General features: G+C 55.5%; 3 protein-coding genes and 1 long non-coding RNA gene across 9 annotated transcripts; 1 reads left to right on the forward strand and 3 right to left on the reverse strand.

Moving 5' to 3' along the window:
* Window positions 1-955: 955 nt before the first annotated feature.
* Window positions 956-3,997, reverse strand: HOXA9 (homeobox A9; the record flags this gene model as incomplete). Of its 6 annotated transcripts, none has more annotated exons than XM_079711741.1 (3): window positions 956-2,336; window positions 3,418-3,507; window positions 3,922-3,997. In XM_079711741.1, the coding sequence occupies 3 exons, from the start codon at window positions 3,995-3,997 to the stop codon at window positions 2,098-2,100; spliced, it is 405 nt and encodes a 134-aa protein (XP_079567867.1). In that variant the 3' UTR covers window positions 956-2,097. The 6 variants fall into 6 exon arrangements, with proteins under 6 accessions (XP_079567867.1, XP_079567864.1, XP_079567865.1 ...); XM_079711738.1 differs by having other exon boundaries at window positions 3,685-3,997; XM_079711739.1 differs by having other exon boundaries at window positions 3,418-3,500; window positions 3,681-3,997.
* A 3,255-nt stretch (window positions 3,998-7,252) lies between these two features.
* LOC307058232 lies at window positions 7,253-10,517 on the forward strand. Its single transcript, XR_013811090.1, has 2 exons — window positions 7,253-8,314; window positions 9,420-10,517. It is a non-coding gene; the product is annotated as an uncharacterized lncRNA (long non-coding RNA).
* Window positions 10,482-12,896, reverse strand: HOXA10 (homeobox A10; the record flags this gene model as incomplete). Its single annotated transcript, XM_079711667.1, has 2 exons — window positions 10,482-10,757; window positions 11,924-12,896. The coding sequence occupies 2 exons, from the start codon at window positions 12,894-12,896 to the stop codon at window positions 10,483-10,485; spliced, it is 1,248 nt and encodes a 415-aa protein (XP_079567793.1). The 3' UTR covers window position 10,482.
* An 8,603-nt stretch (window positions 12,897-21,499) lies between these two features.
* On the reverse strand, window positions 21,500-23,888 carry HOXA11 (homeobox A11; the record flags this gene model as incomplete). Its single annotated transcript, XM_079711305.1, has 2 exons — window positions 21,500-21,732; window positions 23,168-23,888. The coding sequence occupies 2 exons, from the start codon at window positions 23,886-23,888 to the stop codon at window positions 21,500-21,502; spliced, it is 954 nt and encodes a 317-aa protein (XP_079567431.1).
* Between the last annotated feature and the right edge of the window lie 722 nt (window positions 23,889-24,610).

The following is a 24,610-nucleotide window of genomic DNA, read 5'->3' on the forward strand; positions in this document are numbered from 1 at the left end:
TGGCGGCAGGGTGGGGTTGGGAGAGAGGGGACGCCCCATCCCCCGGCGCCCAGGCTCCCCTTTTCCGAGCCCAAACACAGATAACTTCGCAGAAATCGCGGTGGGTGGGTGGGTGGGGGGGATGGCGAGAAAAGAAAAAGGGGGAGATGAGGCTGAACCCTCCTCCACATCTAGAAGGCGCTCAGGCCTCCGAAGTTGTGGCCGTTCCCCCCGCAGCCCTTTACACCCCATAAACGGTAACAGCCCTCACTTTCTTTTATGGCTCTTGGGGCTGGTCAGTTGCTTGGGCTCTGCCTCTGTCAGGACTTGTGCTTGGGAGGGGTGCGCGGGGCGGGGCCCCGAAGGGGCCCCCGGCAGGCCTGGCAGGGCGCGGGGGCGCAGGCCTTCAGTCCCCTGAGAGCCCCCGACTGTCCGTGCCCGCGGCCACGTTGGGGCGGCCGGGCTCCAGTTTCCCTCCTGGCAGATTCTTTAGGAGCCAGGTCCTCAGCTCTCGGTCCTGCTGCCGCACCCCCCCACCCCGAGCTCCCACCCCCCTCCCCCCGCCAGGGAAGAAGGCCCCCCGGAGTCGCCCTGGATCCGGTTTGGGAAACTCTTGGGGCTCCAAGATGAAAGCGTGGCCGGCCGTTCCCAGCCACTGGCCACCCGTACGCGACACCCCAGCCGGACTTCTCTGAGGCCTCCCCGCAGTCCCGCAAATGGACACAAAGCCGAGAGCAGGGCTTCGCTGACCCTTGTCATCCAGCGTTCCTCCGCTGCCTGCATCGCCAGACAGCCGGCCTGGTAGGCAGAGCTGAGGCCCGTCCGAGCCTGGCTGCTGCAGGTTTTGGCTCCCGAAGGCCCGCTAGAGACTAAACTGAGGTTATGTCCTCCTCCATTTCAGCCCGTCCCCCACCCCAGACTCTACCCAGGCTCCCCTGTCCCGGAGAAGAAGGTGCAAAGAGCTGACCCGCAAAAATTAGAAAAGAATCAATATTTTATTTGGCAAAAAGTTAAATATTTCAACACAATTTGGTCAGTAGGCCTTGAGGTAACTATTGCAAAATATACAGTGTACGTTCAGCCTGATGGAAACCCCAGATTCATCAAGGATACAAATCTACAGTAGCCCAAGGGCGGTTTCATAGTGTATAATTTATTATCAATAAAATTAACCCCAGTACAATAAGCATTCATTTTCCCCCAATTAAAATTAAACGTAAACCATAGGTAGTAACCTTCTGCACATACGTATAGCTCCAAGTTTCCTCACTGTTTGGTGCAAAAACAATATTCAAACTTGTTTGATTACTTTTTCTTTAATATGTGGATTATATATATACAATGGACAAGACAGGTCTATAGAGCATGTAGAGACTAAAATGTCCGCATTTCAAAAATGGAGAAAACCATGAATCTATGCGTCCAGGAGAAACCTTTCTTTTCTTTTTTAAAAAATTTTATTTCACTGGGAAATCCTTACAGCTAGTTTACAATCAAAGGTTAACAGCCTAGTTATACAGAAGACATATTCCACTACAGAGCTATACCCCTATGCAACTGCTTTCTCCCCTCATAAACAACCTGAGTTCAAATCGAATTCTAGCTTTCACAATCACAACGGGTGCTTCACCCATCACAGAAGTTTGAGTCACAAAACATAATTACCACAATAAAACACAGTGTTCAAGTATCTGGGCAGATCGCTCTGCTGCACAAAGAGCAAATTAAATTAACTACACAGACTAAACACTATACAGCCCGCCGTCAACACTTGTGCATTATAAAAAGGTAGTTTTTTTTGTCTGTTTATTTGTTTTAAGTCAGGAACAGGTAGATTTTTAAAATATATATACAAGCTAGCACATACAGCCATCAGCGCTAATGCCACCCCCTTTTTTTCTGTCTTATAGAAAATGGAAAGCTTACAATACCTCCTCCATCAAAGCGGCAGGCCAAGGAACCAGCCTAAGCAGGGTTTGCCAGGGGGAGATGAGGCCTGGAGTTTAGAGCCGCTTTCTGCAGGGTGATGGAGGCCAGGGTGGGGTGGGGGTAGGAGAAGGGGACGGGCAGTTCTCTCTCTCTAGCTCGCTCTCTTTTCAAATTAACTTGAGTCACACATCACTCGTCTTTTGCTCGGTCCTTGTTGATTTTCTTCATTTTCATCCTGCGGTTCTGGAACCAGATCTTGACCTGCCTCTCGGTGAGGTTGAGCAGTCGGGCCACCTCGTACCTGCGGTCCCTGGTGAGGTACATGTTGAACAGAAATTCTTTCTCCAGTTCCAGCGTTTGGTGTTTTGTATAGGGGCAGCGCTTCTTCCGCGTGGAGCGAGCGTGGAGCCAGTTGGCAGCCGGGTTACCTGCGTGGGAGCGAGAGATAGGAGGGATTTAGGAGGAGAAGAAGCACACCCACCCCTCTCCGCTGGGGGCTAGGAAAACTCCTGGTGTCTTCAGCCAAAGTTCAGGACGCTGCTGAATTGGTTAGGGAAGGCAGGCGAGCCTCCAACACAATGGAACCCTGGCCCAGAGACGCAGGGACGATCACTTAACAATTGCACGCCGTAAAACCTCGGCTCCCTCCACCCCTCTGAGGCCCTCCTTTCTCTTCCTCTGTCCTCCGGTCCCCTCCTCTCCTTCCTCCCGCTCTCCGCACATTGTGTAAGAAGTGAAATTTGAAAACAGATCTTTCTCGCCACACAGGGGGAAACCACTCTGCCCTGTATTCCTTAGCGAGATTAATATTCTATTCTCCCTCTCACTGACTCTCTATCTTCCCTTCCCACCTTTCCTTCTACTACTCTCCCCATTCCTTATTTTGACCTCCCTGGAAGGCCGTGGGAGCTGGGCAGGCCGGCACGGCGCCCCTAGGCACCCCAAGGCCATTGATCACTTCTCGGGTTTATTTGAATAATCTAGCATGGGGACCCTCGTGTCCCGGTCGCCTGCGGCCACATCTTGGGCAGGATTTACACCGCCACTGGCTAGAGCAAGAAGTGGAGAGAATCAGCAGTCTTCCCCAGCGTCCCGGGTCAGGCTGCCCCGGCTGGCTGCAGTTGCTGCCGCCGCTCCCAGATAATCTAGCCGCACAAAAGACTTTCTCTGCCGCGGTGCTTTCGAAGAATCTCCCAAAGTATCTCTGCCTTGGTCCCGGGCAGCCAAGGAAAGGGGCGGTGGGTCTTGGCTCGTACCACAGCGCCTGCCCCGCCCCCTCTCTCGGCAGCAGCCGCCTCCCCTCCCCCGGAGCCCGGCGCGCCCGCTTGTCACGCTTCCAGGACTTGGGGCCCCATCCGAGGCCTCCCAAACAGCAACTTCTGACTCCCGGCCTTTGCTCAGGAGGCTCCCAGCGCAGGCGAAGGCTGGTTCCGGAGAAAGCTGGCGGGCCGGCAGATCCGGGTGGCCGGCGTGGAGGCGGTGGCTGGTCTGGAGGGAGGAGACACTTACTGGGATCGATGGGGGGCTTGTCTCCGCCGCTCTCATTCTCAGGATTGTTTTCGGAGAAGGCGCCTTCGCTGGGCTGTTTTTCTCTATCAACTGGAGGAGAACCACAAGCATAGTCAGTCAGGGACAAAGTGTGAGTGTCAAGCGTGGGACAGTCACCCCTTCTGGCCGACAGCGGTTCAGGTTTAATGCCGTAAGGCCGGCTGGAGGGCAAGCCCGCGAAGGACAGCGCGCCGGGCGTGGGCTCCAGCCAGGAGCGCATGTACCTGCCGTCCGGCGCCGCCGCCGCCACGGGCGCCTGGGGGTGCACGTAGGGGTGGTGGTGATGGTGGTGATACACTGCCGCGGGCACCGCATTGGCGCCCGCCGCGTGCACCGGGTTCCACGAGGCGCCAAACACCGCCGCCTTGGACTGGAAGCTGCACGGGCTGAAATCGGGGTGCTCCGCCAGCGCCGCGGCCTGCCGGGGGGGCTGGCCCAGGGCTCCCGGCGCGTAGCGGCCCGCGCCCAGCTCATCCGCGGCATCGGCGCCCAGCAGGAATGAGTCCACGTAGTAGTTGCCTAGGGCCCCGGTGGTGGCCATCGCCGTGCCCCGCGCCCGGCCGGTCTGGCCCGACCCGCGGAAATTATGAAACTGCAGATTTCATGTAACAACTTGGTAGCACCAGGGTGAAGTACAGTCACCTAATAAGTTGCCGGCGCCCGCGCCCCCATTGGCCGCGCGCGTCACGTGCCCGCCCGGCAGAACAATAACGCGTAAATCACTCCGCACGCTATTAATGGCCCAGTGTTTTGCAGTCATAATTTTTATAGCAAAAGCCATATGTTTTTATGCAAAGGGATCGCAGCGCTCCACGATCGGGTTTGTTTTAATTGCGGCCAACGAAGATTAAAAGATCAAATCTGGCCTTGCCGCTGAACTCCCTTCCCCTCCCACCGCCACCACCAGACACACACTTCTTAAGCGGACTATTTTATATCACAATTAATCACGCCATCAGCAAGGCGCGGGTCCCGCGTGCGAGTGCGGCCGGCGGAGCCCCTCACATAAAATTAGACAATAATTGAAGCCATAAAAAGGCAGCCAAATCGCATTCTCGCTCTACTGTATTTAAATCTGTATTTATGATATTTCATAAGGAGTTATTGTTTCAGAAGCCACACAGGCTGGTGGAAAGTTGGGAACGACCAACAGATCCGTTTGACTCGTCGTGGCTCCCAGCTGTAAAAATTTACGAGGACTTGGAAAGGTTAAATTAGACTGTTGTGTTTGGTTGGCGAGCTCCCTGTAAATAATTCTTGTGGTCCCAGGAGATGCGAGTTTACCCGGGGCCGGTCAAGAAAAGTCAAATTCAACGCGGTATCCGTCCCAAACTGAGCCACCACCGCCCCTGTCGGAGGGCGCTGGTCAGGGACGGGCCGCCGAGAGGGCAGCACCTATTGTGGGCCCCCGGAATCTGCCCGACTGGAGCGCAGGGCGCCCGGACAGCTACCAAATTCGCCGCTGAGCCTCCAGCGAGGGCCCGACCGAGGAGCGGCCAGAAAGGGAGTGGCCAGCCGTCCCTGAGACGATGGGCTTGAGGACCTGGTTGTGACGCGCACTCGGCCCCAACCCCGCGCACACGCGAGCCCAGCGCGCCCTGCTCGTGGTCAGCCCGGAATCACTATCCCCCACCCCCGGCGGACGCAGCAGGCGGCCCAGCCCCGTGCTCCAACCTCGAAGGCCCTAACGCTGAGCTCTGCAGGCCTCGTCGCATTCCCTGAATCTGAGCTGCGAAAAAACACAAGGCAGTATCAATGAAAGGCGAGCCCGCTAGCAAAAAGGCAGACCCGCCTAAGAGATCCCGCGGCTCCAGTAGCTGGGAGGCCCGCACCGGAGCGGTTGGCCTGCGGGCCCCCGTATGAGTCCTTCAGGGCTCCTTCCTTCCTGGCTCCTATCCCGGGCCCGCCTCGGTTACCCACCCGACCCGAGGCTCGGCAGAGTTACAAGGCCCAAAGCGAGGGGCCGCAGCTCAAGTCCAGGGCTAGAAATTAAAACGGGGAGGGGCACAGGGCATTGACTTTTAATCCCATTCCTTAGTTTGGCCAAATTGAGGAAGGTATTTCTCACCCCTTAGAGTCTTTCAGAGGTAAATTAAAAGGCCTCGGCCTGGATGTGAATTGAAAAACAAAAACAAAAAGCTACTCCAAACCCGAACAGAAAGAGGCGACTCCTAAAATCGGGGTAATTAAATTCACGTGTGAACACTGCTTGCAAGAGTGTGTTTCTCATTAGTCCACTTCCCTGGCGGGCGGGCGGCATCGGTCGCTTCCATCTTCTTTTTTGCCTTCATCCTCCCCAACTGTTCCAGTAATCCCCCAAACCCTGATACACCCCTATCCCAGGCGGGGACCCTCAAATGCCAGGCTCTCCCCGAGAATGAGGCTGCGAAGCCGCGCAGAGACCAACCGGGTGCCCCTTCCTCGGCCCGCGCCGGAAGAGGGAAGTGGCAAACACAATGAACTCCGACGTGGCCGGTCCTGGCCGCCTCGGCCCCCTCCTCCCTAATATTTTCCTTTCCCTGTAAATTCCTCCGCCTTATCCGCACCCTCACCGCAGCCCAGGGTGTCCCAAATATCGACCTCTTAGATTTTCATTAAGAAAAATTAACCCTGGAGGAAACCTTCACTCCTAATTGTAATTGTCTGCCAACGGGCTGGATACGCCTGCTTGCCGTTTCCATTTTTTTTTTTTTTTTTTTTTTTTTTTTGTAGCCAGAGAAGACACCAGTGATTATTAGTATTTTTTTAAATGAAAAGGCTGGGTTTCTTTAAGTAGCCTTAGCGCCCCAAATAGGATGCTTACTAAATAATTAGCAGGCGTTGAGAATTAAGCAGTCTTTACTGATGCCTAGAAAGGAGAGAAATCACAAAACTAAACGTTATCCCTATTTGGCCCACAGGTTTGGGGAGAGAATATGCAGGCTTTTGTGTCTGCCTTTGTTTTGGAAGTGTAAAGGATTGTGTGTGCATACAGAAACAATAAATGGGTGTGATTACAAACTGCCTCTTCTAGCCTGAGAGTTCAAAAACCTTGGCCTCCAAAACAAATCCAATACTCAGGTCCTGAAAATGGCAGGGAGGAATTGAGGTGAATGCCCTATGCCGGCCTTTCAGATAACAGGAGGGCAGGCTGAGCAGTGAAAATAGGTCCTGGGCTGCTGGAGCTGGGAAGGGAAGCGCTGCTCCGTGGGCTTTAGCCTGAAGGCCCGCACGTGAGTTGGGGGCTATGGAGGGGTAGAAGTTGTTTTCAGTTCCCTGTAGCGAGAATGGTCCCTCTGGCTTCAAACCATGGCCTACAACTTGGAACACGGACTCAAGTTTGTATTCCAATGGTTCTGGAATTTAGGATTCCTTTCCCCTATTATTTGAAACAGACTGGCACTGGAAGGGTTCCCTTCTCTAGCATCTGTCCCCACAAGGACGCCATATCTAACATACTCTGAACCTGACAGAAGTTACCGGCAAGCAAGCAGCCAATCTTTGCCCTAGATAAGGGGCTCCCTTATCGCGGTTAAAGCCGGAGCCTGGACTCGCAGGCCGGGAAAGCCGAGGAAGCTTCCCGGCAGAGTTCCCTGCGTGACGCTCCACCGAGCCTGGCTAGGCCTCAGCCCAGGTCTCAGCCTCAGCTCCCCAGTGAAGTTGGCGACAGGCCTCCTTGCCCTCTGAGTGGGCACACAGAAACGCCGCGAATGCCCCTAATCAGATCTCCTAGGCTGCCGCGGAGTAGAAACGCCAGGCCGCCGCCATCCGGTCGTGATCGTAACCGAGGCCTTGTCTGCGCCGTGGCATACGAGGCCCAGATCCACAGCCCTCGACCGCCGCGCCCCTCGAGCCCTTCCTCTGCAGATTCCGACCTCTACTTGAACGCGCATAGAAAAATAAGACACCCCCCCTCCACCGCTCTCCCCAAGCAAGCCCTGGATCTCTCCCGGTTCCCTCCCAAAGGAATAGTTGGGGAGGAGAGGCGGTGGAGATAGAAAACTGGACATAGACCGAAGGTGAAAGAAAAACGAAGAAAAGAAAAGAAAAAAGGGAAGGAGTAAAGAAGAAAGAGAAAAAAGAGGAAGGAAGGAGGGAAGGAAAGAAGGAAGAGTCAAAGGCAGCTCTTGGGAGTAGAGGGCGGTTTACAGAGAGAAGGGTAAGTGACAAATCCAGGATCCCAGCTCCTGTTAGCCCTGTCCCTCATAATTTAGACTGAGTCTCCACTGGCAAAGGGATCTTTCCTGACCTCGTACCCTGGATTGGGGCTGGAGGTGTCCCAGCCTTGCAGGAATGTGGCAGGGTCCCTAGCCAGGTGCAGGCCTGGAGCGGGGGAGGCCCAGGATGGAAGCGTGCGCCCCTGACCTTGAATGGCCCGAGGCCCAGAATTCCTACCACGCCCCTGGCGTCCGCGAAGGAGCAGCTAACCTGACCGTACCTGCTCCGGGCCAGGTGGGGGCGGGGGGGGCGCTGAGGCCAGCAGCCTGGCAGAGCGCTGAGGAGGCAGCGTCGAGGCTCCTGCGCGGGATAAGCCGAGGTTGCCACCGCAGGCCTGGCACGACCAGGGCCCGGATGCCCCGCCCGGCCTGGCCCCCGCGCGCACAGGTACCTGAGACGATTTCAACTGAAGTAATGAAGGCAGTGTCGTGCTGTCGAGAGAAAGGTGGATCCCAACAACAGGAAACTACCTAAATCACCGACCAGTTCTGGTGCTGCCCGCGCGGAGCTGCCTCGCCCGCCGCCGCCGTTACTGCCGCCACCGCCGCCAAAGGAGAACCCTGTGATCGCGCCCGGCCCCTCGCCAACCTGAGCCCGCCGCTGTCACTGTGTGATCCGGGCTGCCGCTAAGGTATCACGGAGGGAGAAGCCACCGGCCCCGGTAAGGTAAACCTGGGAGAAGAAGGGAAGGAAGGTAAAGGAGAGAGAGGAAAATGGAAGGAGGGGAGAAAGCGAGAAGAGAGGAGGGAACGAGCAGTGTGCGGGCTAGTTTCCCAAATCTTGCAGCTCAGCGACCCGGCGAGGCGCCGAGCGGCGGCAGCCCTGGGCGATTCGGAAGCGCAAAGGACAGCAAGGAGTCCGGCTCCCTGTCTGGCCTCGGCCTCCCGCGCTCGCTCCCTGCCGCTCGCTCTCCCCCTCTCCCCCTCCCCGCCAGCCAGCCAGCCAGCCGGGGCGCGCGCTCCTGCGCCCCCTCCCCCCTGCTGTCGCTCCCCCCCCACCACCTCCCGCGAGCAGGAAACGCGTGGCCCCGCCGAGGGCGACCAGGTCGGGGAGGCCTGCTGGGGGAGGGAAGACCCATGCAGCCCCGCCGCGATCTACCTAACCGCTGCTGCGGACGCTAGTGACGCGCTGTGGGCCCAGCCTGCTCTCCGGAGTCCTAGGCTGGGGGTCATTTAGGACCTGGAGACCCACGGAATAAGCAGCCTCTGCGAACCTCCGGGGGGCTCCCGAAAGAAATCCTGTTTGGCTTCCTCTGTCTATGCAGCTCCCCTCTCAACTGAAACCACTGGTCCAAGACAGCCACAATCCAGATATACTAGCAAGTCATAAAACTGAACAAAAGCCGACAAACCTTACGGCACCAGGGCTATAGGGCCCAGACAAATTACGACCGTCTAGGTAATATTTAAATAGATGCCTAAAGTAATTGCAGGGGGCGCGGGCTAGTCCTCCTGTTGTAAAAGTGGTGGATGGGATAAAGTGGAAGGTGAAGATAAGAAGTCAAAAAAAAAAAACAGGTAAAATTAAAAAGCTTCATTCCACAGCTTTTATTCTTCTATAAGAACATAAACATCGTCTTTTTCCACGCACAGCAGCATTACAATATTAATTTATTCTGATTTAAGATTAGAAGTAAATAGAGCTAGAACTAACATTTATAATAACGATAGAATGCATTTGCATAAAACAAGATTGGCAATTTTTCATAATAATAGACATTTATACAGATTTGTATTTTATAGTTTTTTCTTTTTCTGCACCTACAGGTTTGACCCTTTTATGCATGTAACTTCACAGTATAAAGGAAACCCAACAGTGTCTCCCTTCACTAGTCTATTCCGCTTGCCCCAGCCCTCCTTGGCTTCCGTGAATTTTAGAAAGAAAAAAAAAAAAAGAAAAGAAAAGAAGAAAGGGGAAAATGAGGAAAAAAAACCTCCACAAGATAGGGAGAATTATGGTGTGCTTGTTGTGTGTTACCAGTGGTAACAATTATTTAATGACAAAAAAATCCACTAAATCTGCAGGTATAAACAAAACAACATATGATTATTTATCTACAGCCAGAAGGGCATGGAAATTCAGAGTGATTGAAGTAATTTAGTCCCACAATGCGAGACCTTACACAAACTGGAAGAGAAGTTTCCTTCTCCTGGTCATTCTTTTCTTCTTTTACAGCTGGGATACCTTACAGAGGAAGGAAAAATTAATCTTTCTGACTTTCTCAGTTTTGCCAATCGGCCAAAGTCAAGCCCTTTTGCCAACCTGCGTGTCCATGCCTGCAAGCCCTTCTCTTTGCCAAGGAAGAAAGGAAGAAAGAAAAAAGAAACCCAGGGGCCTGTATCCCCTGATTAAACACAGCCCAGCACTCCAGGCAGGCAAGCCCGGTGGCGGCTCCTTGCACCATTGACCTCAGGCCAGACACCTCAGCTGCCTACAATGCGACCTCCGCCTTCTGGCTAGGTTTGCCGGCCCTGCAGGAAACCAGCTCCACCAGGAGGACAGAGGCCATTTCAAGCAGTGGAACCCCGAGACAGCAAACCATCCCTGTCACCGCTTTACATTTAGGACAATATCTCTCTATATAGAATTTTAGTGCTATATGGCTTTTTCCCCCAGAAAACAACAAATAAACCAGCACCAAGCAAACAGAAAAAGAAACAAAAAGTCAGAACAAACCAGCCCTGCACAGATGTAACGGCCAGCGAGATGGTGAGTGTGGGAGGGAGGAATGGGGCTCCGGCACAGGTGCGAGTTCCTGGGCAGAGCCGAAGACAGAGGGAGCAGAACGGCTCTCTGGAAGCGAAAAGAACCGCATTGCCTGGAGCTTCATCAGGAAAAATTAAAGTTGGCTGTGAGCTCCCGGATCCGGTTTTCTCGGTTCATTTTCTTCAGTTTCATCCTGCGGTTCTGAAACCAGATTTTAACTTGTCTGTCCGTGAGGTGGACGCTGCGGCTGATCTCTAGGCGCCGCTCTCGAGTAAGGTACATGTTGAACAGAAACTCCTTTTCCAGCTCCAGCGTCTGGTGCTTGGTGTAGGGGCAGCGTTTCTTCCGGCCGCTCTTTGCAGTGAGCCAGTTGGCTGCGTTTTCGCCTTTGGAATTGCCTGCCATTTAAGAGAATAAAGAGGGGAAGGTTAAATCGAGGCCACGCGGGCTGCACGCAGGGGTGAATTCGGATCGTGCCTACCGTAAGAGGGATGCCCTGAGTCACACGAAGAGAGTTATGCCCCCCTTTAGCTTGCCCAGGGAGAGCAATTCCTCCAAAAGTCATGTGCAAAACCGAGTGGGCCTCCAATCTACACCTACTCTCCCAATTTACATTTTCCTCCGCTTTTTTCCAAACACCTGTTTTAGCACAAAACTGCCAGGCGCTAGCAGAAGGAACGGCCTGGGAGGGCAGGCTGTATATCTTGAACTTAACGCCTTTCTGTGCTTCTCGCCCCGAGACAGACTAACATTTCCTGCAGCCCCCAGGCTGGGGGCGCAGAGTGGTTACTTGGAAGGGGGGGCGGGCCACGTGGCTGTGTCTCACTCCAGTTCCCTGGTTGCCCAAGGCCTGATGAGGAGAGGAAGAAGGACATAGATGGGACATGGGGAAGGCACGAAAAACTGATTGGGGTCAAGGGCCCTGCCTCACGTCTCTCCAGGAGCCAGGGACGTGCAATCTGGGCGATTTCGAGTTCCAGGGGAAGCGAAATGGCCCCTTTCTGACTCTCAGATCAGGGCCCAGGCATCCGGGCTGCATATGCCTTTTCTTCTCCCCGCAACGAGGATTGCCGTCCCTCCAGCAACTTTGAAAAAAGCAAGGGGGATCGTAAACTCGAACTTCGCCGGTTAATGGGCTTATTTATTGGTGCTGGCGGCTGCTTATTTTGGATGCCTTACAAACATTCGCGCTATCTGCATGCGAGACACTTTCCCTCCCTCCTCCTCCCCCCCGCGTGGGCCGCGCCTGGCAGGCTGGGCCCAGACCACCGCTTAGGGTGCTCCGGGGCTCGGAGAAGGGCACGCACAAGAGGGGAGCTGCTTGCCGGTGTCCTCGCCCCCAGCCGGAGGATGTCTTGGTGTGGGGCGCTAAGCCTGACATGAATTTTTACTGCGTCCCCACGCCCAAATATTAAAAAGCAAGTTCACAAGGTCAGCCTGCCTGCAGTTCGGGCCAAGGCCGACCGGCTGCCGTGCGGACTCCTGGCTCTCTGCTCCTTCCCTTCTCTGGGTCTGCCTGCCTGCCTGCCCGCCTCACTGCGGCCCTTCAGCGCGTCCTGCTTACCCAGGGAGTCCTTCTCAGGCGAGGCTTTGCTGCTCTCGGAAGGGGCGGGGGAGAGCTCCTCCGCAGCCGAAGACGACGCGTGCGCCTCCTCGTCGCCCTGCGAGCCCCCGCCGCCGCCACCGCAGGCCAGCGTGGGGGGCGGCGGCGAATCGAGGGCTCGCTCCTTCCGGGCTGCATCCGCAGAACCGGAGGCGAGCGCGGGTGGCGGGTCGAAGCCGCGCCCCGGGGGCTGAGCAGGGAACGGGCCGGCGCCGAGCTGCTGAGCGCCGCCGCCGCTGCCGTAGCCCTTAGCGGTGCCATAGGCCTGAGAGAGGCGGAAGTAGCCCGGCACTGGCACCCCGCTGGAGGTGCCCAGGGCGCAGCCGTCAGGCGGCGGGCCCCGCGGGAAGGGGCCCATCTCGGCAGCGGCGGACGAGCCTTTGGGGCATTTGTCAGCCGAGTCGTAGAGGCAGTAGGAGCTCTCCTCTTTGATGTTCTGCGCGAAAGAGCACGAGGTGGCCTGCGGCGGGGGCTGGGGTGGTTGCGGCGGGGGCGGCGGCTGCTGCTGGGGCTGCGGCGGCGGCGGCCCTTCGGGTGGCTCCATCCGGCATGACCGGGGCGCTTCCAGCCACAGATCTATAGGCGCGGGCGCGTAGCCGTGAGCCCCGGGACCCAGGCCCCCGCTGCCACCACCGCCGCCCGGCGACGCCGCCTCATTGCGCTTGCCTCCCAGAGCCGGGAAGAGCCCGCAGCTCTGCAGCCCGTAGGGCAGGTCAGCGGCCGATGGCAGGTAGACCCCGCCGTGGGCATAGTAGCCGCCGCCGCCGCCGCCGCCGCCGCCGCCCCCCGCGCCGCTGCTACCACCGCCAGCCTCGCTTCTGCCGGAGCTGATGAGCGAGTCGACCAAAAAAGAGTTCGCGGCGGGGCTCTCCGAGCATGACATTGTTGTGGGATAATTTGGCGAAGGAAGCAGATAGCCCTTTCTGGCTGACATTTCTTGTGCAAAACATGCTGAATACGATTAGCAATCCCCCCGCACCGCGGCGAGCGCCCGCAGCCAATCCTGAGCCAGAGTTTCCGCGCGACCACTCCCAGTTTGGTTTCGTAGGCGCGGGGCCGCTCTCCGAGGGCGCCCTCCGAGCCCGCGATTGATATAAATATGTAATCTGTATTGATGGGCCGCGAGATGCACACCCAATACCTCAGCCCAAAGGCCAGGAGCTGCGGGGGCAACCCCAGCGTGGCTGGCGGGGGCCCTGGCCCCTGGGCTCGCTCCGCCCATGCCCAGACGCGCGCCCTCCTTTGGGGCCTGTTTGAAGGGCCCCTGGGCCCCGCGCAGTTAACAAGTGGGGTGTTTACGGTGCGCACCCCGGACCGCCTTGGGTGCTCCCCATTTTAATTTCGGAATCAGCCACCAGGCCTCGGTGCACTCTAGACACTAAGGGGGGCCGTCAGGGCCTCAAGCTCTTCCCATTCAGCCCTGGACCTGGAGCTGTCTCCCCAAGGTGGTGGACCTATTCCTAAGGTCACCAGGATCCTCAGAGTGTCCGAAATCCAGAGCAGACTGGAAGCCGGCAGTTGCCGCTTCTTTCTTGCATCCCTCACAGAACTCTCCCCAAAATGCAACGCACTGGCCTCTCAACCCCGTAGGCGCTCCGCCTCTCCTCCGCCCGTGGGTTGATCCAGTTAGGATGTTTACCTATGGCGTGCTCACCTGGCTTGCCGTCTCTGCAGCTCCTGTCGGTGAACCTTGGTGGGCTGCCACGAGTGGGGGGGTCGAGGCGACTGACCACTTTGGCTGAGAGACTTCCCCACCCTTTTACTCCAAGGCCAGAGCGAGGTCCAGCCACCCCGCAGCACATGGCCCCGGCAGCCTCCAAGCTCATACGCCTTTGGGGGAAGTGAAAGAAACATTGATCTTCAGGGTTTTTGGCTTACCAGGAGGCGAAGACCTGGAGGGGGAAACTTGGAGGGGGGTTGGCAAACGGACACCTCTGCCACACAATTCTCCTGGAAATCTCCCTTTAGCCTTGGCATTCGCACGCTGCCGGAGGCTACGACAAGAACGAGTGTCACCACACTCCTGCCTCTCGGTCCCCTCCCCTCTTCCTCCCTCCCCTCCAAACCCACGGCTGGGGCATCCCTCACTCCCGCAGTGTGCGCATTTTAACGAGGCCCGCGGTGAGGAAATCCGTTCTCTGTGAGGCCTGGCTGGGCTCGTGGCCCAGTTATAGGCGCGTTCGGAGGCCAGGCCCTTTGCTCAACAGACACCGGGGCCTCCTTCTTCCCTGGCCGTAGGGACCGCGCTCTTAGTCAACTGGAAACGGCAGGCCCAGGGCGCTAGCCCCCAAGTGTGGGCCTCATACATGTCTCAGGAAATGCGACCTTTTCCGGCCGGATCCAGGGAGCCCAGGAGGTCGCTGCCTTGCCCCTGGCCTACGGGCTAGAGCTCTCCAGGATGCCCCAGGCCTGCCCACTCCGCCACCTCTGGTCCCTGCAGAGGGCTTGACTGGAGCTGCTGAACGCCGGGATCCCGCTACGGCCGGCGGCGGGGAAAGACCCTTGCCTTCCGGGTGATTTGCCAGGCACTTGGCCTTGTTCCTCCCAATATGGACTCAGTCGGAGGAGGAAGCCGAGCCTGAGAGGACCCAGAGAGAGCGTATGGGAGAGCTGGCGGCAGAGCCCTGGTGCTGGCTTCTGAGATGCACGTAAGCAGTTGCGGTCTCTGCCGGCAGCGGCTGCTCGGCGCGCAGCACCCGGGGGCCGTGCCACCGCTTGCGCTGCGCTCCAGCCAGTTACACCTCTGCGCCCCGCGGTGACCGGCTCTGCGGACTGGACGTCTGGGGTGGAGAAGAGAGGGATAGAGAGAGAAAGAGAGGAACAGAAGGAAAGAAGAACAGAGGGAGAGAAAAGAGAGGGAGAAAAGGGGAGAGAGAGCATGAGAGAGTCAGCTCTCTCCAATCCGACAGGGTCTTGAGGCTGCAGTAGCGGCGCAGCCGAATCAAGTGAGGGGTCTGTGCCGAGAGATCAGGATCGGTCCTTCACTCTCCATGTCGCTCAAACGCCCAAGGCCAAGGCAAATTTCAATCGGACTAGGCCCACGAGGTCAACGAACTTGAGTACCAAAAGCTTCAGACCACGCAGCCCAGGATCCTTCCCCAGATGGACTTGGTCCTTACCCACCTTCTAAGGACAGTGAAACTGACTGGAACTCTTGCGCTCAGCAGTGCTACTGGGAAATGCCACAAAGCTGAGAACTGCCTGAGAAGGGGGTTTTGCCCCTCAGCACTGTCCATACCTCTCAGGAAATCTCTGCCCAGTGGGAAGTAGGTTCCAAGTACAGGAGAGGGTCCCTTGAGGAGAATGAGCCCCAGCAGGCCAGTGAGCCAGGACTTGGTGCCTTTTCAGACAAAATGCAGAAAGCAACTTCCCAGCCCACAGGTTAGGAAGGACCAGTGGCCACAGGAGAGAATGCTTGAGATGGTGGAGGCTAAAAAATAAAGTGAAAGACAACGCTCTAAAGGATCTAACCCTGTCTTTCTTAACCTTTTTGGAAGTTAAGGCCCCCTTTGGTAAATGTAAGGCCACGTTCTGACTCTTATCCTGTGAAAAATGCACATCTGTGCGTTCCCACAATTGGACCCATTATTTTTAGGGAGTTCACAGACCCCTCAAAGCCTTTTTCTTGGGGTCTCCAGAATGTTCCAGGACTCTCCGGGAAATCAGCAGCCCTGCCAGTTTGACTAGTAAGACAAGCTGGGTACCCGGCTGTAGGCAGCTCAGGCCCAATCTAGTTAGAGCTCTGTAGGGTGGCCAAATGGGCTTCTAGGCTGAATGGGATCCAAGAGCATGCACGCTCCAACCAAGGTTACAAATATCAGTTTGGTACCGCATCTGCTATGAGAAAGCCACCTCAGCTGTGGATTAGAGGAGGTGGAAGGCCCGCTGAGGGCTCAGACACCATGGCATTGGCACTTGGGTCTTCATGGACCTTTGGGGAAAGCTAGATGTTTCTCTCCAGTGTCTTTTCCCCCCTCTAATAAACCAAACGGGATGTTGAGTTTGTGCCGTTTCTTGCTTGGGGAAAAAAAAAAAAAAGAATATGTAAGCCTATGTGGGATCCCCTCTCTGGCCCAGACTGCCACTCCACCTCCACTGCTGAGCCGAGAGTATGTGGAGAGCCCGCAGATGCGCCTGGGAAGCAGACTGGCCTGCCGGGCTGGCTGGTTCGAACAGGAAGATATCTACACAGCAGAAGCTCAAGTAAAATGCCTGCTGCCTTCTCAGTCAGTCTCAGAGCTCCCAGCATCCCTGACCGCCCCCCAAGCCTCCACATGCCCCAGACTGTAACACCGAGGTGTTAGCTTCCTCAATAAGATATTCCATTTATCGATCATCTCAGCTTTCCGGGGGTTCCCCAACCCCAAGAGATTAAGAAAAACAATTCAGTTGCGGCATCGGTTGGCTTCTGGACACTCTCTCTCCCTCACGCCCATTTACCTTCTTTCTTTCTTTCACCCTCCTTCCCAGCTGCCGAATTTCTCTCTTGTTGGTCAGGATGCCTTCGACCTAAAACTCTCTGGCGTCTACTTGCTTCAACCAGGCCTGTGCAGCTGCCAGGGCCCACATTTTATTTAGGAGTAAATATTGCTCATTTCTACCTGGTTAATTACATGCCCCTTCAGCTATGGAGCCGAAGTAAATGCCAGGCTGGTGAAATAAGCCCTTTGGCAAGGATTACCGTGCAGTTCACCAGATAGCGGATTGCTTCTCCTGAGTAGGCCCTTGCAAACCACGAGAAATAATAAACTGTTATTACCAAAAAATATTCTTATAAAAAATACCAGGTACTGAGATTGAGAGAGCCAGTAAACAATTTGTACCTGGAGGTCACTCTTGATGCTTTCTGGGCTCAGAATTATCTGATCAGCTGTGGAGTTGAGATGCAGCCCCAGAGAGGAAAAATAAATGCTACTTCCACAAATCCAGCCTTAACAAAAATTGTGGACTTTTTTGATTCACGCATTTACTGCATATTTAAAATTTTGGGGGGTGAGCAGTAAACTTCTTCTCCTGTTCATCTTTAAGAATGTCAACCTTTTCAGGGATACAGTATTTGATGTGTCTGCTTAGAATCACTCAGGTGCAATGTGTCCCTAAATTTTTTTCTATATCCAACCACTGAACTGGCCCTTCTCTCCTGATGGGGGGAGTGTCGGGGCCTTTTCATTCACCCCTCACATACACCCCTCAATTGCAATATCCTTGGTTTCGTCCATCATAAACTGCCTCTGGCCTTGAAACTAGAGGCAGCTTTGGGATTTTAGGGAAGGCTCAGGCTGCAGAGAGCAACGTGTGGGCGCCCACTCCTTGCTTTATTCTGGCAGAGTTTGGGAGACCCTGCTCAACAAAGACTAGTGACTGTGATCGGCAAAATTATACATGAACACACAGGCGGCACCTACTTTCTCTGAGATTCCCCCCCCACGCACCCATGCACAGTATATTTGGGAAAAGAAAAGAACTATTTTGAGAAACGAATGAAAACATACTGGAATAAAAAATTTTAAACTAGGAAAAAAGGAAATTTGAATCTGGCCTCTGAAATGTAAGTGATATGATTATTTTAAACTTGTGTTATGACAACTCTGATGGAGAAATTGTTTGATCAGAGTTTATCCCCAGTGCCAGCCTTGGAAAATGTATAGGTATTTACCAATACATTTTTCACGCATTTGCAAAATGTACAAAAGATCTCATTTTTGCATCTAAGAAATTGCTGCAAAACTCCAGCCAGGTTTATAGCGGTACATTCCAAATAAGCAACACAGACTTCCCTGGCAGCCTGAAAAATACAATGCTACTTTTCTGAACTGGCCTTTTTTGGAACAAATGTTACCCCCAATCTGCTGGGCAAACCTAGAGATCGCACAAAGTAGGAAATCAGCTACCTCCCTGACTTCTGCCCCAGGGAATAAGCCTGCCCCAGCGGCTACGGTCGCTGACCACCTCATTGTTTCGAGTAGAAACTTTCAGTTTTCCCCAGTCCCGCCATCTCCCCCCACCCTTTTTTTTTTTTTTTTTTTTTTTTTTTTTTTTTTACACCACCACAATCCCGTATCCCAGCACAGCTGGGACCCTTTTGCTTGGATGCTCCCCATCCCAGGTTCATCGCATTCTGAATATTTCTACAAAATCTAAAGATCGCCTTAGGGGAAATGCTGGCGCATAGCGTTAAAATCGTCAGTTTTTCCACTGAGGCCTCCCCCTGCTTTCCAACCTTAGGGGGCGACGAGAGGAGGGGGGGTCGAGTGGGCTGAGCGCCTATAGCGTCACCCCCCAGCTCACAAGCCCAGCCACTTTCCGAGCCCTGCTCAGACACCGGCCCCACTCCCGCCCCAGCCAGATTGAAATTGCTAAACTTGTGGCCTCTTACCTTGACACATTTCCGAAATCACTGCCAAGGGAAAGCTGGCTTCTCCGCGCCGCGACGCCTGCGAGGCCTAGAGAAGGCGCGTTGCTTTAAATTACAACACCAACCACTTCTTGAAGGTGAGCCCCCCTTTTTTTGATACGAAGGAGAGCGGGACAAGTGAAATAATGTAACGTGCCGCTCTTAGTATCAGAAGCGAACAAAGGCCAAGAAATGCGCTGGGGTTCCCGGCTCCCCGGCGGCTTTGACATTGATCGGAAGTGCGCCATCTCGTGGCGGCTGAGCGCCTAGGCCGGGCCCGAACTCCAGCCCGGAGCCGGGAAAGGAGAGCAGGCTCAAGGCAGAGACAGAGGGAGAGAGTGCGCCCAGCCCGCTGCTAAAGAGATCTCATTTTTACATCTAAGAAATTGCTGCAAAATCCCAGCCGGGTTTATAGCGGCGCATTCCAAATATGCAAATTGGCCGGGCCCGGACGGGTTTACGACCGCATTGTCACAGCCGTCGGAGGATGGGCTTTTATAGGGCTCAGAAATCAAACCCGCGCCCGCTCGCCGCCCGCCCTCGAACAGTCCTCCTGGCTAGACTCTCTGTAGCAACTTGTGAGACTTGGTTAATCTTTAACCGTCCCAAAGGAAGTCTCCTTAAATCCTAGGCTTCCCTGCCCACTACTTCCCTGCCCCCAGGAGAGCCCTTGTTCACCTCTGTGTGTCTGTCAACCTAGGCATTCATCTCCGGGGTCCGTCCCATTCCCCTTTGAGCTTAATTTCCCCAGTCGCGCAAGTTAGACAAACACACAAACAAATAAACAGAGCGGGGCTATGGGGTCTGGGGCCTCTCTCCAAATTCCATCCTCTCTGCTGCTCTTATCCTGCCTGAGTGGCTAGGGAGAGAGTGGGGATGGGGGTGGGGATGGGGGTGGGGGTGGGCAACAAAAGGCTCTGGCCTTTCGCCCTGCCCCTCAAGGTTATGGGTGATGTCCAAATTTAAGGCAGAAGTTCAAAGGCAGAAAACAAAGAGGAAACCAGTATCTTTCTTTCCCCAAAGGGAAAAGGCAGCCTCAACTGGGAGCTGGGGAGAAAAGAAAGTGCTCTTAGAGACTCCTAAGACTGCTCTGTCTTTGTACCCAGACCAGTCTCCCTCTTGCTGCAGGGCTCCCCAGGGCACCCTAGAGTGTTTCCACTTCAGGCCTCCTAGTCTTGAGGTAAGTGAGTCCAGCCTGGGATCAGACCCACTGGCCACCTCAAGCCCCAAGGCTTTCTCCCAGGGCTGGGGTCAGTTTGAGAGGATGAAGCCCCGTATTCCAGGCCCTGAGATACCCCATTCCTGGGACCCCACTTCCCCATGTGAGGGAAGCCAAGGACCTGGCCATTCACCTTGGCTTCCTAAGTTTGGCTTCTAATGGAGTTAAATCCTAAGTCACCTCCCCACCCGCTCAGGGGCCTAGTAACTTGCCCCTTTCCTAAGGGGGGTGGCGTTGTTGGTGCTGGGTGGGGGGCAGACATTTGGCAGTAAAAGGCGAGCGGGGAGAGGAATGTCACACCAGGACCCAATACTCAAGTTTCCACAGCCTTTATTTTCCTTGTGCCCTGTCACCTGTATACATGCTGCGACATACGCAGTGGGTGAGAATGGAGGACAGGCCAATACTCCTGTTACAAACAGAGCCACCAGACGCTTCTTAACACAGGGGGGCAGAGGAGATTTAATGGAAGGGTGCCTGCCTTTCTCAGCTGAGGTCCCCAGACCCTGGAGGGCCGAACAACCTCAGAGCATCTCCCTAACACTTTTCAAATATTGCAAGAAATTAAAAAGACCATTCCCGACACACTTCCCATCCCCTCCAATACCCCAAAGGCAATCAACTAATGGCAAAATATATATATTCAAACAAAATAGGTTATAGTTCCTTTATTTACAAGTCTTTTGAACACCATCCCTGTATGAAGCGTACATTCAAATATTTTTAGCAGTGAGTGAGTTTAACCATGGAACACTGTAAACAGATAGAGCCTTTAAATATTTTCTTCATCTTTTTCCCCCCTCTACATTGCATCTTTTAAAATTTGCTTTGGTTCTTTCAGGGAAATATATATATATATATAATATAACATTTATCTTTTAAAATAATTCCAAATCACTCTCGAGCTCTTGGAAGGTCGCTGGAAGCTTTCAAGCTCAGTTCTGGGGTGACGATGGGCAGAGCGTGGCGTGGGAGCTGGGTGCTTGGGGGGCTCAGGCCCCTCATAGCCGGGGACCGCTGGCCAGGCCCGCTGCTCCGCCGCTCCGCCGCTCCGCTGAGCAAATCCAAGCTTGATTTAAGTGTGCTGTAGACTTTGCCAAGCTGCCGCACTCCACAGGCATTTCCTGCAGGGATCTGGGGGCCAGCGGCCTGGGTGCAGCCTCTCGGCTTTTTGATGTCTTCCACCTTAGGGAATGGTCTGCTCTGTCACTAGGCTTTAGGCCAGAGTGGCAGGCCAGGACGAACACCCTAATCGGTAGGAAAAACTAGGTGAGCTGCAGAAGTCGACTGCTGGAAGCTCAGGCCTGGGACAGTGTGGTGAGTGGCTAGGAGGGGGTGGAGAGCCCCTAATGCCACCTGGAATAGTAGATTATTTTCCCCTCAAGGATCAGCAGCCCTCTCCCACCTCACAGCGTCCTCTTAGCCCAGTCATCTTTCACATTGGCTTTGGAAAGGAGTCCCAATCCGGATGTCTAGGAATCCTCCCCTTTCCTTCTGCTCCTGTTCCCAAACTGAACTGGGTTTGGAGATCTTGACGCAGGGGTCCTGGAAGTGGACAGGCTCCATGTGGAGGGTCCCTGGTCGGGGTCATTCTCCAGGGGGCCTGGAGGGGGCCCAGTCCCTGATGGAGACCACACCCAACCCGAAGCTCTGCAGTCTCCAAGAGTGAACCACCAGCGGCCCCGAACCATTCATTCTCGTTGATGCACAACTCTCCAAATCCAATTATTGTTAGAAATCTTAACCACCGATGCCCAGGAGCGTCCCGAGAGGCCTCCTTCCAGGCTGTCTCCGTGTAGCCTCCTCTCTCTTGCACGTTGCCTTTCTTCAAAAGTCACCGCGTGCCTTGACCTTGTCAAGGTCAAAATCTGCATATAATCTCATGTGTATGAAGCCCCCCACCCAGTTCCAGTTGGCTGGAGCCTTAGAGGAGCGGGTTGGCCGAGTAGTACTGTAAACGGTCTCTGTTAATTTTTTTTTCCTTCATTCTCCTGTTCTGAAACCAGATTTTGACTTGACGGTCAGTGAGGTTGAGCATGCGAGACAGCTGCAGGCGCTTCTCTTTGTTGATGTACACACTGAAGAAGAACTCCCGCTCCAGCTCCCGGATCTGGTACTTGGTGTAGGGGCAGCGCTTTTTTCGGGTTCGTTGGCCACCTGTGAAGGGAGAAAGAGGCAGGGAGAGAGCCAGGTGTGACGGCTTTAATCCATCCCAGAGCCCCAAGTGGAGGAAGAGGGCTGGCCGCAGGGACTGGAGACCCTGCCCAAGCCCCATCAAGGTCCCCCCAGGTCCCTGCCTTCAGGCTCCTACTGCCGGCTGGGGAGAGGCTGCCGGTGGAGGCTCAGCTCCAGATAAAAGCCAGCTCCCTAGATAGGCCCCCAGGGAAGCTGCTTACTCTGCCCCAGAGCAGAAAGGAGGGCTCCTCAATGCAACAGGCGAGTTTGCGCCGCTGAAACCGCTTTCAAAGCAGCGAGCGGGGGTCGCCGGCTGCCTACAGCCTGGCCAGACTAAACAAACAGCCGCCCGCCCGCGGACATTTCACCTTCCAGCACCTGGGCGGCCGGTTCCCGAGGCAGTAAAGGCGGCCCCAGCCCCAGTCTTTCCCGGCTGCGGCGGGACTCGGCCCTCGTTAACATCTGGGGCAGCTGCCGGGTCTCCGTCAGCCTGAGTCCTGGCCATCAGCTCCTGCCTCCCCGGCCAGCCTCCTGGCTTCCGCGAGGTGGGGAGGTGGCAGCGGAAGCCCCCTACCCTGGGCCTTTCCTGAACACCAAGGCCACACAGCCATCCTGGTCCCCCCCGGCAGAGCAGGGGTGCTATTCCGATAGGGTGGAGGAACGAGGGGTTTCCCAGATCTGCGGGCAGGCTCGACTTGCTCCCCTTTCAATAAAACTCCACCAGAAGTAAAGAAAAAAACCCGCTTTTGACAGATTGAATAACAACTGTAACATGCAGTCGGACAGAAGGCAGCACGTAATTGCCACCGCGCCACAGGAAAATGGCTTCCTTTGGACAAAAAGGCCAACTTTGGGTTAGTTTGTTTCTTTTAATGTATTACTCGAGCAAAGCGGGCTATTTTATATGTTAAACACGCTCCTAGTGCCATCGTTAAACAGCGATGTCTTTGAATCCCGGCCGGGACTGGAATCCCGGCGCAACACATGGCTTTTATAAAAATGTCCGGATTACCTCGCTATCAAAGGCTCCGGAGCCCTTGCAAGGGGAATTTACAGGCGCCCACCTCCGCCTCCCCAGCCCCGACCTGGTCCCGAGAGGGGCCGAGCTGCTGGGCTTGGGAGCTGAGAAGGGGAAAAAGGGGAAAAGGCAGTTGTGTGGGGTTTTTTGTTTGGTTTTTTTTTGTTTGTTTTGTTTTTTTTTTTTGCAGGCATGCCTTGGCCGGTGGGTATTTCACGGCCAATTTCAGCACTCGCCACGTGATCCCGCCTTTTATAACAAAGTTTTGTTGGGGGAAACCTAAAGGCCCTTCATAAACCTTATATGCTTATAAAACAGCATATAAAAATTTAACAGCGGTGCTGCGCTAGATTTCCAACTCCCCTTTCATAAAGCGCAGGGCGCTGCCTTTATACGTACTGGAGCCGCCGGCCTTGTCCTCAGTGTGGCCGGAAGACGACTCGGGGCTGCTGCTGCTCTCGGGGCGCCGCCGCCGCTCCTTTTCCTCCGCCGCCGCCGCCGCCTCCCGGCAGCCGCCGGCGCCGCTGTCCGAACTTGAAGTTGCCGGCGTGCCCGTGGCCGCTGCCGCCGCCGCCGCCGCCGCCGCCGCGGAGGTCGCCGCGGCTGCCGGGGGCCCCTTCTCGGCGCTCTTGTCCCCAGGGTAGTCGGAGGAGGCGAGGTTTTCCGGGGTGCCGTAGGCCGTCTCGAAAAACTGGTCGAAAGCCTGTGGCAGGACGCCGTTTCGGCCCACGGTGCTATAGAAATTGGACGAGACGGCGGGGGTGGGGTGGTGGTAGACGTTGGCCGAGCTCTTGGCCAGCACGTCGCCAGGCACGCCGGCCGCGCTGGGCGCCTGCAGGCAGTCTCTGTGCACGAGCTCCTCCGCGGAGTAGCAGTGGGCCAGATTGCCGCGGGGGTGCCATTTAGTGGCGGGCTCAATGGCGTATTCTCTGAAGGTCACTTCGCGCACGGGTTGGACCTGGGGCAGGTTGGAAGAGTAGGAGTATGTCATTGGGCGCGAAGACGGGGTCTGGGGCAGAAAAGAAGGGAGGCTGGAGAAATCTGGACCCGAGACGTAGTAAGTACAACTTGGCAAATACATGTTAGAGGAGCAGGGGCCACGCTCATCAAAATCCATCATTGGGCTACCTTGGGCTTTCCGCAGTAGCCGAGCTTAACATGATTCTCCACTGCAGCTGCCTCTTTGAAGCGGATCCGTGAAGTAGAAATTTGGAGACGTAAGCTGACGTGGAAATCTATCCCCATCCTTAGCAGGGAGGTGCTGGTCATGTGACCCGATGTTGAAATTGACAAGCTGCTAGCTAGTCCGGACCTTCCCCCCCCCCCTTTCCTTTCCTTTCTTCCACCGCCCCCCCCGCCCCCGGCTTCCTTTCTTTGTAGCCACCTCAGGGGAAGCAACAGATCGTCACTCGGTGTTCTCACCGAAAGCACGTAATCGCCGGTGTAACTCATGTTGGCTGGGGGGGGCCTCCCGGCGCGCGGCGAGGCTGGGTGCTACCCCGTGCCAATTGCTTGTGCTCAGCTGCACGGTCCTGGCCCTCGAGTGCGCCGAGGGCGGTGAGAGAGCTCAACTCCTGCCACCCACCACTCCCCGGGTGAGGGAAGCCACAGGCTGGGGGTGGCCGGGTGGGAGCTCGTCGCTGCGTGGCCCGTGCGTGGTCTTGGAATCTATTCGCCTGGAGGCTCGCGTTCGCACCTCCTTCTTCGCTGTCCCCCTCCCACAGGCTTGCTTTGGGAACCACCTCTGCCTCCGACTTTGGCCGGACCCCCTTCGGGCCAGGGTTTGCAGCCGTGGATGTGCCTGCCTCGTGGCTCGCCCGATTTGCACGGTGACTTGATTAC

The sequence above is a fragment of the Hyperoodon ampullatus genome (genome assembly GCF_949752795.1).
Source record: "Hyperoodon ampullatus genome assembly, chromosome: 9".
Lineage (NCBI taxonomy): Eukaryota > Metazoa > Chordata > Mammalia > Artiodactyla > Ziphiidae > Hyperoodon > Hyperoodon ampullatus.